Here is a 15,143-nt window from a genome sequence, read left to right as displayed (position 1 = left end):
GTAAACACATCTTAATAAGCTTTCGTTTTGATTGTGTGTGTGTGTGTGTGTGTGTGTGTGTGTGTGTGTGTGTGTGTGTGTGTGTGTGTGTGTGTGTGTGTGTGTGTGTGTGTGTGTGTGTGTGTGTGTGTGTGTGTGTGTGTGTGTGTGTGTGTGTGTGTGTGTGTGTGTGTGTGTGTGTGTGTGTGTGTGTGTGTGTTCTCTCTCTAGCGGCAGCCTCCTGCTCGGCTGTGATGTCCACCGGTCTGGTGTCCAGTCTTTTGCTGTACAGACACCACAAGGTACATGCATCACCCCTGTGTTGATGTGTTTGCTGAATAATCTTCCCCCTGGTGCTGTCAGACTTAAAACCCGCCTCTGCCCCTCTAAAGATCCTTCAACACTCCAAAAGGCTCATAAACAAAATTGGTTTCCGTGCAACTTCATTAGAGTGTGACAGTGATTTTCTGCGTCACCAGTCCCCAACTAACGTCACCAGATGGTTAATGCCCCGACTTATTTTGGAACAAAACCTCTCCTTCCTTTTCCTCCGCAGGGTGTGAGTGCCTCTGCCCTGTGTCGGGATGTGGCCTGGCTCACAGAGGAACTCTTGTTCAGAAACAAGGACATGGGTTTCAGGGGGAGTTTGAAGGAGGTTGTCCGCTCTTCCCTCTCTCTGCTCGCCCCTCATCTCACCATAGCTGCAGTGCCGTCTCGGTTGGTTTTCTGTCTATCAAAAAGATAAACAAAGATTACCGATAAGGGCTGTGGAACAAACTTGTGTTGCTTATCAAAAATCCAATTTCCCTTTGTGTGAAACCTCTGTCTCCATTACTGTCCTTGTGTGCCTCGCTGCAGGAAAGACCCTTTCATTGTGCCCCGTCCTTCTCTTGCTGCGACACTTCACCTTTCCCTCCACGCCCAGATTGTCACACACAGCTTTATTTTGGAAGCTGTTGGCGGTGAGTGAGTTCGCATGCTTGTAATCTGTGTAGCTGACAGTAGCTCTAACATTTAAGCTTAAATACCATGTTGCGACCTTGTGTTCCACAGCAAACTTATTTTCCGTAGGAGGCCTTGGCTCGGTCTGTTGGCATGTCAGTATGGAAAATCTGTTTGAAACAGGACATTTTAAAGTACCGAATTTTCCGAATTTTTAAGGCATGCTAAGCCTTGAGCAGTGGCAGAGCATGCAGCAGCTCATTTCATCATTTTAATCCAGTTAAACATGTTTCTTTTAAAGAAGGCAGTGCAGCTCTCTGATTGGTTTCTGTTTCTTCTGTAAATGATTGTATGATATTGTATCCTGATTTCCTGTTGTGTCATATGTGTGACATGTATAGATGATATATTTCAATGCTACACCTTTAATAGGTGAATTAGGCAGGACATTATTCATCAGAATAATAAGAAACCTTTCTTTGACTAAAAGACTTGGATTAACTCAAACCAGGCATTTTCAAGGTTACATTTACAGTACACTTTTGAAAACTCCTCCTTTCATTTAAAGTTAGTTTTGTACTCAAAAAAGAAAGCAGGACTGTTTTGTATTGGACCTAATATCATTAAAGTGTTACTAATAACCCAGCAGCTGAGTTTACTTTGTCCTCAGGTCTATTTTGCATCTTAATCTTGAGACCTACCTGAAAATAATATTCTTTACCAACTTAAAGTCTGCTACTGGGTATACAGTATAGAAGTTGCCTTGCTGAAGTGTTCCTGAGTCAAGACAGTATGTATCCCTACATTAACCAAGGGATTTTGGTTACTCTAAGTTACCTAAACCCTAATAACAGTTCATTTTCCATAACACTATCTTTCACAGGTCTTAACTATACTGTAGCTGCCAAATGCAGACAGTGCTGAAAGCAAGAAATTGAAAAACACTGAACAGAATATATATATTTTTTTCAGAATCTCTTACTTTTGGCGCTCTTATTTGGCGACTGGTTTGGAAACTGCATACTTTGTACGAGAGATATATGATAATAATCTAATGGCAGGAAGCCCCAGAAGTGCTAGAAGGGTTTTATCAGCTCATCCATGAGCTATGAGCTCTCTGTATAAATACACTGTACTGTTTCTAGATGCTAACAGAGAGACTGGGGCCACAGATGCTATAGACCCGTTTTAGCTGGATTTAAAAAGATAATATGGGCTTTTGAAGTACAGGAAGCTGCTTCACCTTTATGACTCATTGTTCCTGCATGACTTGTACCGGAAGTGAAGCTGGTGGGCAGTGGGCTCTAAAAGCCTCTTTGTTACAGATAAATACATGCTTACATCAGAAGGTAAAAATAAGTTCTCAGGTATATATTATTATTTTTTGATACCCAGTAGTGGAAGATGTTTGGATATTTTACTTGTTAAAAGTCTTGAGTATGTTTTGACTGTGCAAAACATACTCAAGTTACTTACAAGTTAAAGTATTAGCATTTCCAAGTCACATATATTATTATATTTGAATAATTTATGCATTAAATAGTGAATTTCTTTAGTGTAGCAGCTGATTGTAGTACATTTTTTTATTACTTTTACTTATGACCTCTGGTAATATTGTAGCAAATGTAGGGACTACTATAAGAAAACTAAAACTCAAATCTCTTCCATCATGGTTTGTGTTCACTATTTGTTTTCTAGGTTTGTATTTTGAAAGGAATCTGTGACCTCATTATGGACACAAACAATCTGTGATGTCGAGACTTTCCCACCGGCACATGAAAGCAGGATAATGGGGATAAATACGGAAACCCTTGATCTTATTAAAATATGATATCAAACACTCGAATTCTCACAGTGTGTATGAATGATTAGAGCAAATAATCAAATGTTTGAGTGTGTGTGTGTGTGTTAGCGTGTGTGGTGTCAGCCATGCTGTGCGAGGTGGTGTGCAGCGGCGTCAGCAGCAGAGTGAGGAGTGACAGTGTGGACGGAGAGCAGGTCAGCGATGACATGAAGTGCGATGTGCTGCTCTGCGAGTCGGAGCTGACGGAGAGAGCCCTGCAGCTCTCACACCTCCTGCCTCCGGGCTTCCTGCCAGTGAGTATGAATTCATATCACACAAACACCCAGTGTGTCTCATTCAATGGATGTTTAATGGAGCTGAATAGCCGTTCATCCTGCTCTGCTGCCTCTATCTCAGGCAGAGAGAGGTTTTAAATTGTGTGTGTGTATATCTGTGTGTACGTGCTCCATCAGACTGACTTAAAGGGCTCCGAATCCGAGCCAGAAGTACTTTTCATTTCTCTGTTAGCTCAGTTCTCAGTTAGGCAGCTGCACTTTCTTGTCTCTCCTGCTCTCAGCTATGTTTCTCACCCCATTATTCTACGAGAAGTATCGCTCCCGGTATTATCTTCCTGCCGGCCATCCTTCATTGTCCTCCTCTGATCTCTGCTCAGTCTTTATGACTCAACTCGTGCTCTCTGTCAGCTGAACTTCAGAGAGATGCGACGGGCTGAAGCTGTTTGTGCCTCTAACCTTTCTTCACATTTATCTTCTTATCTTTATCTCTCTTCTTTGTTTCAATGGTTTGATTGAGCTGCACTGATGATGCCTTAGTATTTATTGTTTTCATCTGACCAGTTTATATTAGGGAGTTTAAGATGAAAATATTTGTAGTATGTGGTATTAATAAATGTTGAGTTGAAATATCAGACATGCTCCCAGTCTCTGGGTGTTTCTCAATCGCGAGTAAAGCTGCTCCAGAGCCACTATTTCAAGCATACTACGTTATCAAGTGCCGCCGAAGTACTGTTCCAATCTCCAGCATACTTGGAAATCTACCGAGCCCGGCGTACTCCGTTTGGAGAAATATCGAGTCTGCACATGAGTAGACTCCGCGGTCTTAAAATCCCCACAATGCTTTGCGCACGGACCAATTTCCCCAAATCTGTGGCGGAAGATGTAAGGCGGGGCCTCTCGTATGACGCACACCTGCACACTTGCTAGCCTGTTCCACACTTCGTTTTCCGAATGCCAGGAAGTATTCTTGACTCGCTTCTGAAGCAAGATGCTCGGCAGACATGTGCTACCAAGCAAGCGTACTCGCGATTGAGAAACACCCCTCTCTCTCTCTCTCTCTCTCTCTCTCTCTCTCTCTCTCTCTCTCTCTCTCTCTCTCTCTCTCTCTCTCTCTCTCTCTCTCTCTCTCTCTCTCTCTCTCTCCCTCTCTCTCCCCCCCTACCTCTCTTGCTCTGAATTCAAAACTTCTCAACTTCTCAATTTTCTTTTGGATCAAGTAAGGATTTAGCCATTTATTCCTTATTGAGATGAATAAGATGACTCTCTGTCATGTGATGTAAAGATTATTTGTATTGGAATGTCAAAGCCAAGACAAAAAAAAACAAGTAATGTGAAAGAATTTACAAAAACAGATGTTTAATGGTCCGTGGTGAAATACCCGTTTTTTTAGATGATCAATATGGTTACATTTAATATTTTTTTATTTTCTAGGTTGACTTTGACAATATCGTCACGAGCAAATTAGGTTTATGTATCTTAGTGATTGTAAATGATCTTTCTCTCTCTTTCTCTCTCTCCAGCCGTGTCAGTCTTCGCAGAGTTTTGCTCTGGATGCCATCGACAGTCTCGTGCGCTGTGGCATCCTGATCATCGAGGAGGTAAGATCATCACGATGTGCTGGCTGTACGCCACATGGCCTGCAGCGACTGACAGTCACACCGTTAGAGAGTAGCTGGTGAACATAGTGTTGGTGCCAAAAAGTAATCAGAGCTGAAGAACAGTAGATATTGGTCATGATGTGGTCAGAAACACAACTCAAAATGAAAGATAATGCTGGTTGTTTACCATAAAGAAACAACGTATTTCCATCTTGTTTAGTTGAATAATACTGACAATATATAGGGATAGGCCTATCAATGAAATCAGCTACAGGCAGTTAATGATAAAAATGAATAAATTGCAAAAAGAGTACATATACATCTTTTTTTTAATATATTGTTTGTGTTAAGTCTATTGTGTAAGATTCCGACCTGATTGTTTTTGAATGTATAATTCATTTTGTTACAAAAATAAACAAACTGACCACACAAGACTAAACACCTAAATAATTTCACTTACAGATAGCCTTACCTCTAAAAAATGGTTCTGCATACTGTATGCATGTGAGAACCCATTGGCTTTAGACGATTTAGTTTTTGTTTTGTAACAAAACATCCATTTAAAACATAGAACAATAGGGTCTATATATATACTCTCACTCTTTTCTCGCGTCTCAAGTTGCTTATCAAACTGAACGATGACCGGCGCACAAAGAAGGAAATCATAATATTCCGTTTTCTCCAAAAGACTATATCATTTTCAGTTTGATATTCGATGGGTTTGGAGATTGTGATGGCATCACTAGACCAAAAGAGCTATAGTCTGACATGCTGCTGTCTGTTTCTTTCTCAATACGATGTAGATTCCCAGAGACTTCCCCGTCTGTGATTTCTTGAAGAGGGACAACGCTCTGAGCTGGACGACCTCTGACGACATGTGCCACAGCGACTCTGACTGTGACATGGAGGAGATGGAGCTGCGCTCCTACAAGGTACAGAAGAGTGTTGCTGAGCTCCTCTGGCTACCTCAAATGCCTTAGGGAATCACCCTAGGTTATATAAAAGGAAAAATGTCCCATTACCAGAAACGCCACATGAAAAATAACTTTGAAGTAGCTACATCTCCATTACAAAAGCACAGCTGAGTCACCTAACTTGAATAACAATTAGCAGAAAGGCTCATCGTTAAAAGAAGCCTGTCTATCATGGCTGATATATGTGCTTTTCAAAGCAACACAAGGAAGCTAACCAACTTCCAAAGGGACCAAACAGTCAGAGCAAAGGTTCAGGTGTGTCGTTCACAAACCCTGCAAAGGGACTTTGAGGCGCCTCAAGCGCCGCTGCAACAAGAGAGACATGCAGAGACATGCACAGCTTACGGGTAATATGTTCAGCATGTCAAAATGCAACAAAAGGAATATTACGTTTACATTCAAAGGTTCAAGTGTTAACGATTAAACAAACCGTAATGATGACACTCCGTGTAACAAAGTGTTACAGCAAGAACTAAAAGGGAAAACGTGCAGATGTTTCCACACAGCTGCTCTGTATAACACAATGCATGTTTATTCCCATAGCACCTTGTTAAAAGAGCAAGGACATTCTGAGTGCATTACATCAGAAGAGGGTCAGATATGTTCCAGATCATTAAATGAGCACAGTCACAAGGACAAACTGAAAAGGCTTTTTCCTGCAATAAATTGTTAAAACCTTGATGTGAGAGTGCTGACTTAAAGGGGACCTATCATGCAAAATGCACTTTTGTACGTCTTTTATACATGAATATGTGTCCCCGGTGTTCCAGGGAACTCACCAAGTGTCAGAAAACACAACCCTCTCTATTTTCCTCCATACCCAAATCTCTAAAAAAGGGGCTGCAACGGATCTGATAAAAACTGATCCAGATTTGAACACTGTCCTGACGTCAGGACGGTGGCGCTACGGCTATTGGGCCAACTCTCCACCTATCAGGGGAATGTGAGGTTGGGCCACGGCCGGCCATTGCCGCTCGAAAGCGCTGGAGACGCTGTAGTACATATGCCAGGCCTGTAAGTGGCGCTGTAGTCTGCCACAAAAGCAGCGAAGAAGACTTCCCGCCCATAGTTACCATGGTTACCCTTCTGTTTATTCTCCGCTGTGGCTTTTTTTCTCCCTCCCCGAGGCAAGCGTTTGCTCCCGCTGCTTTAATTCAATGCAATCCCTCCCCGTCGAGGCAAGCACTGTAATTCTCTCCGGTTAGTCCACCAGCAGATGACAAACACCCACCTCTCTGCCTCTTCCAAGGAACGAGGGGACCGTGCAGCAGAGTTTCAGTTTCAGTTTCTTTCGCCGGTCAAGATGTCCGTTAAAGTTTAAATCTTCCGGACAAAATTAGAAAAGTGCCGGTCAAAGGTCTTCTTTGTTATTTATTGAGCTTTAAAACAAATGAATAACGACTCTATATAGTAAAACAGGAGGACGGAGATCTCTTTTTCTCCCCCTCTTCTGACAGCCCAGCAGCTGATCAGAGCACGGCTCACCTCTCCTGCAGGGGGGCGTGGTCAGCAGAATCAGACCCGTAGACAGCAAACAGCACATAGAGCGAAATGAGGCATGGCTAAAATGCATGATCTGTTTGGTATTTTGAAAACAGAAACGTATAAATATACCTTATATAGGTATGGCCCTACAATATATCATTTAAATATAGCATAATAGGTCCACTTTAACTTGACATACAAATGTAAAAAGAGAGTGACAGCCCACACACTAAATATATCAAACTCTCAAAAAAGTGATGAGGCCTTCAAAAATGTCATGATGGTAAGCCTCTAGAAATCACAACAATTGATCACAAAATGCTTCACATTTCTACTAAACATGTAATTGTCCTACAATAGCTGTGGGTCATGCACAAATCCAATTCCATTTGAATCTCAGGTATCTTAGCTTATTTTGTTGTATTCACAATTTAGTGTTTTTTTTCACAAACAGTGGTGGATGGGATTGAATGATTGGTCATGTGATCTCTCTCCGGCTGTTTCTATATACAATATACATAGATCTTTCCCTGAATAAGTATCTGATGTTCTTTTACTGTAAAAAAGAAGTTAAATCCTAAGAAGTTATTTTGCCTACCTGTGCCTCTAGGTCTTACTAGCTCAGTAGAACCAGCACCACCTACACACCGGTATAAAAGCCTCTCTGACTCCAGCTTAGCCTCTGAGGAAGGGACTGTTTACACTGTTACAGCTTTACTCTTCTACTCTAATCTTTTGACTTTCTCCATCCTCTGCAATCACTTTTCTCCTCCGCTGCCCTCAGCTCAGGTGCTGAGCGATGACAGAAAATAATTGGCAGTAATCCAGGTTAAGTTGCTATAAGATTTAGTTTGAAAGAAAGCCTGTTCTTGTGTTTGCTCAATGTTTGAAGATTGTTGCCAAAACCCCTGAACTTTCACAAATCATTTTGGTTCACTTTACATGTAGAACTTTTTCAAAGGCCTTTTCCTAAAGGCACTGAAATGTTTTATTAGTTATTGTGTTTTATTATAGTTTAAATCTTCTCAGCTATGCAAGCTTAAGAGAATGTTTTTCTTTCAGGTGTCAAGGGTATACAAGGTTGAATACATTCTCAAGAATTACAATGTATGACCTGAAGCTTAAAAATAAAAGTAACCATATTTCTCTGTGACACAAACTATTTCAAACACTTAATTCTTTCTATCATTTACTTTCGATACAGATCAATCTGATGAGCTAATATATAACTATTTCTATCTTCACTTGCTGAAATATATCTATTACTTTGTGCAATTTTTATATTTAGAATCTTGCCTTTTTGGGTTGCCAAATACTGTGGTGCGAGTTGTCCACTTGCACATTCATTACTTTGAGTGCACATTTGGCTCGGCGGTCTCTGCCTACTGTTTATCTACTCATCACAACATCAGTTAATATGCCATGTTAACTTTAAAATGATGCTGTTTATTTAAGCTTTTCAGTGCTGCAGAGTACTGTAATTATTGTTTTAGCACTAAGTTTAAAACTAATTGGCAACTGCTCATTAAAACATTGGAGAGCTCCATTCATTGGTACGCTTAATAAAATGTCCCTCAGTTGGCAAAGAATGTGGATATGCGCTGTGTTTTTAAGGTCATAACATGAGCCCCCTAGCAATGACACATCCAACAGGTATGATAAAGAAATAAACCTGTAACAGTTTATCTGCTGCAGTGCTGGTATGAGCATGCATCCTTTAAGACGCATAACATTTCATAATTGATTCAGTATGGCTGTGTAATGACCATGGAGTACAACAAGATCAACTACACTTTACAATGTAACCTCTGCACCATATATTTCAATATTAGTGTTATATTGCTCCATAAACATCTTAAACTATTCATAAGGGGATTTGATGAACCCCTTGTTTCTCCGCCTCCTTCAGTCTTTATTATTTTACAAGAACCAGACGCACTTTGTTAAGAGCATGTAGACAAACACTGATTTACAGCACTTGTCCACAGAATGGTTATGTAGAAAAACATGCTATAAAATATAAAATAATATACAGATACATAAACGTGTCTATAGGGCTATTAGGTTATAGCCCATTTGTATTCCCTCTGTTCAAAACAATACAATTGTGTTTCATTTCACTTGGTAGAAAATTGCATTATGAAAGTGCCATTGCATGTCCTTACACATTTATGGCCGGACTTTTGTATCCCCTCTGGTATAAAAGGAAATAAAACGGCACACTGCTCTGAAGGTCTTATAGAAACATCTGATTTGTGTATTGGGACTATTCGGGGTCTGAATACGTTTATTGTGATGTGTTTTTTTACATCCCTATTACTAATAAAAACTCAAACGTGTTACTGCATGGAACCAACATGCAAAACCTACTTCACCAGCACCGAGTTTTAAAACTGGGACACCCAGACTGTGATGCTCTGGCAAGCTTATCACTTTTGTAATATTGTGCCTCTGTTTCCTGTAGCCTTATTATTTTCTAGAGCTGAAAGAGCCACTGACGGCAACTTCTCACCATGTGCTCACTGCAATGGAAAATGCTCACTCATTCCTGCTCTCCCGCCATCCTGATTTTGACATTTTTGACCCTTCCTGCTTCCCCTCTCTGTGTATTTTCCCAGATAAGCCATCCAAGTCAGTGTCCAGAGATGCTCTTCTTCCTCTGCAGAATGCTCGCTGGTCCTCTGAGGGCGCTGTGCTGGACCACCACTGCTCTGGACCTCATACACACACCTCTGCCAGGTGTGTGTACTGTACACTTAGGGCACAATGATTATTTTCAAAGCCAAGAACCAGAGTAAATGATGGTATTAATGTTTCACCCTAAGCCATTTGTAGCCACCCAACAGCCATCAATGTACCTTATAGCATATCCCTGAAGTATGAAACCTCCATATTTAAAGGGGACCTATCATGCAAAATGCACTTTGTGATGTCTTTTATACATAAATATGTGTCCCTGGTGCGTCGGGGAACTCACGCAGCGTCAGAAAATAAAACCCTCTCTCTTTTCCTCCGTACCCAAATCTTTTAAAAACGGGGGTACAACGAGCGGATACAGATTCCATCCGAACTGACGTCAAATCGGCGGCGGACCCACAGAAAATTGCTATCAGAAACAATGCCTGACGTAATCTCGTCTTTGTTTACATTAGCAAGCCTCGCTAACACTCAGAGCTAACCTGTACTGTGTAGAGCACATGTGTTTAAAAAGCAGGAAATAAAAAAAGGAACTCACCTTGTGACCTGCAAGAGAAAAAGCATTTGAGCTCCATACTGTTTCAGAAATGATCCTTGATGTGGTTTAAACAGGATGGCGTTTTATCACAGCAGAATTTAACTTTATCTCCGGTAGAATTCTGATCAGGCATTAGCTCCGCCTCCTCTTCTTTCTTTTTTTCAAGCTAAGGACCCAAGATCCGCGTTTCTCTAACAGGGCTTCAAAAGAGGGGTTTGAGCAGTATGAGGGATGGCTACAATGGGTGAACTGTTTGGTATTTTGAGAAAAAAAACTTCACAGACATGTTTTGTATAGGTATGGCCCTACAATATATGTTTCAAATATAGCATGATAGGTCCACTTTAAGTATCTTACCAGGCTTTCATCACTTTGCTCTGTGTTATTCATTGAATTGCCTCTATTTTTCTTTATTTCCAGAGGCAGAGTTTATGGCTCAGATACAGTCCTATCTGTGTGACACAGAAAATACTAAGAAGCAGCACTATGGTGAGCTCTACCTGACACAAGAACACACACTCACAAACACACACACCAAGATCTTCCCTTCCTTTGTTTATTAACTCTGAAAGCTTGTCAGCTTGTCTTCTCCCACTGAGTCAGCGTTTGTTGTAACATTCAGCAGAGACTCCTCGCTCTCCTCTTCTTATAAAACATGAGACAATCAGAAACTACCCAATTGACACCCTTCAATAATGCTCAGTATAAAAGTCCCATCAGTCCCACTGGTGATGGTTTTCTTCTGTTATCCCGACCTGCTTTTTCTGTATTGGATAACTGTCTGTTCTTTTGATTCATGTGCCTTTGTGCCATATCTCACAGAGAGCTGCTCGCAGGAGGCTGCACACACTGCTGTTAGATCACTAATAGACCTGGGGGTGAGTGACAGCCTGTGTGTGTGTGTGTGTGTGTGTGTGTGTGTGTGTGTGTGTGTGTGTGTGTGTGTGTGTGTGTGTGTGTGTGTGTGTGTGTGGTGTGTGTGTGTGTGTGTGTGTGTGTGTGTGTGTGTGTGTGTGTGTGTGTGTGTGTGTGTGTGTGTGTGTGTGTGTGTGTGTGTGTGTGTGTGTGTGTGTGTGTGTGTGTGTGTGTGTGTGTGTGGTGTGTGTGTGTGTGTGTGTGTGTGTGTGTGTGTGTGTGTGTGTGTTTTTATAAATCTGTCTTTCTGTCATGAGAGAATTACAGCTCGATTCAAGACTGAAAGTTAAGGCGCAGTCCAACTCAGTTTTAAAGTTCAAAGTTCAGTTTTAACATTAATCTGTTCCTACGTGAGTCCAACCCAAATCCCAAAATCGCTTTTAATCAATCAATTGCTGGCAGCGTTTTCTAACAGTATTCTGGAGCTTTGAGCTCGGCGTGAACAGGAATCAAACCAGATTTTATTGCAACGTGAGGGAAACTGAGCCTGACTCAAGTCAGCCACATCCAATCATGTTTGAGGCAGAAATGTCAATCTTTAAAGAGAATTCACTGGACCAAGGACACAAAGTGATTTAAATCATAAGTTGGAGAGGTGTACTACAGGCCACACTTTGTGTTAGCCTCCAGTCTTTGAATTGATGCACATTTTGCTCTTTAAAAATAAAAATACTGGTGTCCTTCAAGCCTGTAATCCAAGCCTGTACTTTCTTTTGCATTTATGGTACTTTCTAAAAGTGTACACACAGTATTCAGAGTAGGTCACTAGTGTGTTGGCAGCACTTCTTCACAGAACTAAATATTCATGAAGTGTAAAAATACTCTGTGGGTTGGTTTGACAAACGTAAAGCAGATTTGAGCGAGCCATGGGACTTAATTTAAATGTTTTACTTTAACTACATATACACCATTTTGCACATAAAATATATGATTCGCTTGTAAAATAATATTTGTTTTATATTAAACTACCAGGCAGTTAGGTATAACACTAAAAGTGAGTTTGGATTGCTGGTAGGTGTATTTTAAACCTTTGGACAGAGTTAGCTGTTTCCAGTCTTTATGCTAAGCTAATATAGTTGCCTGCAGGCTCATATTTACAGAACAGACACAAGTGTGGTATTAATCTTCTCAATTACATTTCGGCAAGGAAGCAAAAAGGTTTATTGCACAATGTATTTTGGGCTATTGCTTTAAGTGAAATTCTTTTCTACGCTATTTAAGATCTTGAATGCTGGGAAACTATTACTGAGGATTCCTCAGTGACACATTCTGGTTGTTCCTGTGAGCTGTGAGGGGACCTGATATGGAAACAATCCACTCAGGCACAATGAGTCGAGGATTTAACTTTGACGAGACCAGATAACGGCTTCACATTTATTGCGATGGATTATCAAGCTGCAGTTGTTTTCAAGTCTGTGGAAGGTTTTTTCAGACAGTGCAGGAAGGAAGGCAAATGGTCTATATGAGCGTCTGATGCCTCCATCTGCCCTGACTCTGCAAACAACAGCAAGGAATCATACAAAGGAGAAGGGAAACAAAGAACTGAAGAGAAATATGGCAGAAAGCATCAGATCACTAAAGCCTTGTTACCCATAGTTATATTTCTCCTTTTGAGCACATATTCTCTTCTCTTGCACCTTCAAAAGGAATAAAGAGTCCACATCAATCAGTCTCCTCTATAAGTCTGTAGGTCGGGAATCAATGGTGGTAAAAATAGAGCATCATTGACCCAAATATCTGCAGGGATCTCTAGAGCCAATTATTAACTCTCTTATCGAAGCTATCGGTCAGAAATGGTTATCAGGCTCGTCGTTAGGGTCCTTTTGCTAATTCCCCTCCCTGATGTCAAGACAGCTTGATATCTGAGATCTACCGGTCGAATCCAAGGAGAAAAGTGTGTAATGCATCTGCTCCAAAAAGAAAGGACAGCGCCATCTGAAGTTTGGCTCTCCCATTTTGCCTCATTATTTCATACGGAGTGAATAACGTGGTTCAATGCTATTCATTCAACAGCTTTGTTTTTCTCTTTGAAGTGTTTTGAAAGGTTTTGTTTTTATCTCTGTTAGTACATCTTTGTTTTTTATTTGGCCTTGTGCAAAAAGCACTAAAGATAAGAAAAGCCGCGAGCTCTCTCGCCGTGTTCAAATAAAGGTTACTGAACAAAAAGCATTGTGGAGTGCTCTGACATGGCTGTGTTTATGTTCGCTCCAGGTCATCTCGGAGCAGCGTCAGAGAGGAGGCGTCTTCCTGGGTGTCGGCCCTTTGTTCCAGTTGTCAGAGAACCGGAAGAAGTTGCATCGCTTCATCTCACAGTACCTCTACAATTAAGCTGTTTGCCGGTGCAGCGTGACTCCAGGCTGCACCCGGCTCTGTTGTGCTGCAGTCTGACCTCATCCTCTGTTTGCGTCACAGAGGCTCGTGTTCGCTGTTAAAAGAGATTCACGCTGAGCCGGGACGCTCGCGCCTTTAGGTTAATTGCATTTTGATTTTTGAGTGATGAGACCCTGATTTTAAGTTTATCTTTAGTAATAGCATTAGCATAAAGCCACAGGAGACGAGGATTATGAAGTCCCTGTAATCAGCTGTGAGGTCTCTGCAGCTCGTGTTGGGACCGTGTTCATGTTGTAACCACGGCCACACAAGTTCTGTTTGTAACATGTACATCAAGCTTTGTTCTGCTTTTCTAGTTTTTCACAAGTTAATCAGTTAACCAATGTTCAAACTGACAATAAACAAGTTTGTTATCTCATCATTTACTCGACCCTAAATGAATATAAAAGGCTTTACAGCAGTAAATTACGCACCTATTATTCCAATCTCTTCCAAACAGCCCATCGCTGCTCTCCTGCTGAATGTAGATCTGTGTGCTGACTCAGGCCTCAGGAGAGTCTGACCTTTTGACACTGAGACCAATCGATGCCTCACTTTGAACAGGATGGACACCTTTTCTCTGGCAGGCGTTAATATTTGGTTGTTCAGAGCCGTCTGTTTGTACAGTCAGGAGTCACTGAGGCTTTTACCTCGGATCACAAACCACAGCTGCAGCTGATTGGCTCTCATCCACCGTGAAGCTCTACTGCCACCCAGTGATGAACCTTCACACATGCCTCACTGCAGTGGAGCTTCAATCTGAAATACAGACGGGTGTTGAGTGTGTGTGTTCACAAAATCAGGCATACTCAAAACAGTCAGTATATGAATTATAAAATGATGCTGTTGTCCCACAATGCACTGCATACAGGAAAGGAGGAGCTGCTCTTTGAACAAAACCTCAATATAATTTCCTGTTAGTATAAAACAGTTAATTATATTGATTTGATCGTATATATAAAAAGCTAAAGTAGAGAAAATAATATACAACATAATATACACAATTACTATGTTGTATTGGTACACGGTTTAAGATGACACTTTTATCCACTCTAATACTTCACCCCTACATTAATTCTTACCTCAATGAAGGTCATAATGTTCACATTGTATCCGAGACACGTTGATTAGTCATGATCAATCTGGTGCTTTTGAACTATGGGTTTTTTTCACCATGTTTCTGTCGGTATGTTTAGTCAATATATTATACATGTAGAGTAAATAGTCAAAACTCTTGATTCATTATAACCTATTACAGTTCAACAGAACCACAAACTGCATCATCCAAAACTAAATTTTAAAACCTTAATGAAGCTAGGATATATATAGCAGGACTATTGCGTTATTCTTTATAATGCAATTTGGTTATTTTAAGAATATATCTTTCATACCAATAGTTTTAAAATAAAAGGCAATCACCCTGTCTTCACATTCAAATAAATGTGTACTTTGGGGGAGTTAAGGTGGTGAGTTTGATTCCCGGCTTCTCTGGTTTGCTTGTCCAAGTGTCTTTGAGCAAAACCAAGTTCCTCGCTGTGTGTGTACAGATATGTGTACGCTGCTATG

At 40.9% G+C, this 15,143-nt stretch overlaps 1 protein-coding gene across 1 annotated transcript in view; it reads left to right on the top strand.

Annotated features, from left to right (window-relative positions):
* Window positions 1-13,950, top strand: part of gpat2 (glycerol-3-phosphate acyltransferase 2, mitochondrial) — a 153,779-nt gene extending 139,829 nt beyond the window's left edge. The window contains exons 15-24 of the mRNA XM_034117687.1: window positions 211-281; window positions 536-696; window positions 838-941; window positions 2,834-3,018; window positions 4,521-4,598; window positions 5,402-5,530; window positions 9,676-9,796; window positions 10,713-10,781; window positions 11,115-11,170; window positions 13,419-13,950. Of these exons, the coding sequence (XP_033973578.1) occupies window positions 211-281; window positions 536-696; window positions 838-941; window positions 2,834-3,018; window positions 4,521-4,598; window positions 5,402-5,530; window positions 9,676-9,796; window positions 10,713-10,781; window positions 11,115-11,170; window positions 13,419-13,535 (1,091 nt within the window). The 3' untranslated portion in view covers window positions 13,536-13,950. The remainder of the gene's footprint in view (window positions 1-210; window positions 282-535; window positions 697-837; window positions 942-2,833; window positions 3,019-4,520; window positions 4,599-5,401; window positions 5,531-9,675; window positions 9,797-10,712; window positions 10,782-11,114; window positions 11,171-13,418) is intronic.
* The last annotated feature ends 1,193 nt before the right edge of the window (window positions 13,951-15,143 follow it).

Source organism: Trematomus bernacchii, unplaced genomic scaffold (genome assembly GCF_902827165.1).
Source record: "Trematomus bernacchii unplaced genomic scaffold, fTreBer1.1, whole genome shotgun sequence".
Classification (NCBI taxonomy): Eukaryota; Metazoa; Chordata; class Actinopteri; order Perciformes; family Nototheniidae; genus Trematomus; species Trematomus bernacchii.
The sequence above is the reverse complement of the archived record's forward strand: the minus strand, read 5'-3'. Positions and strand labels throughout refer to the sequence as shown.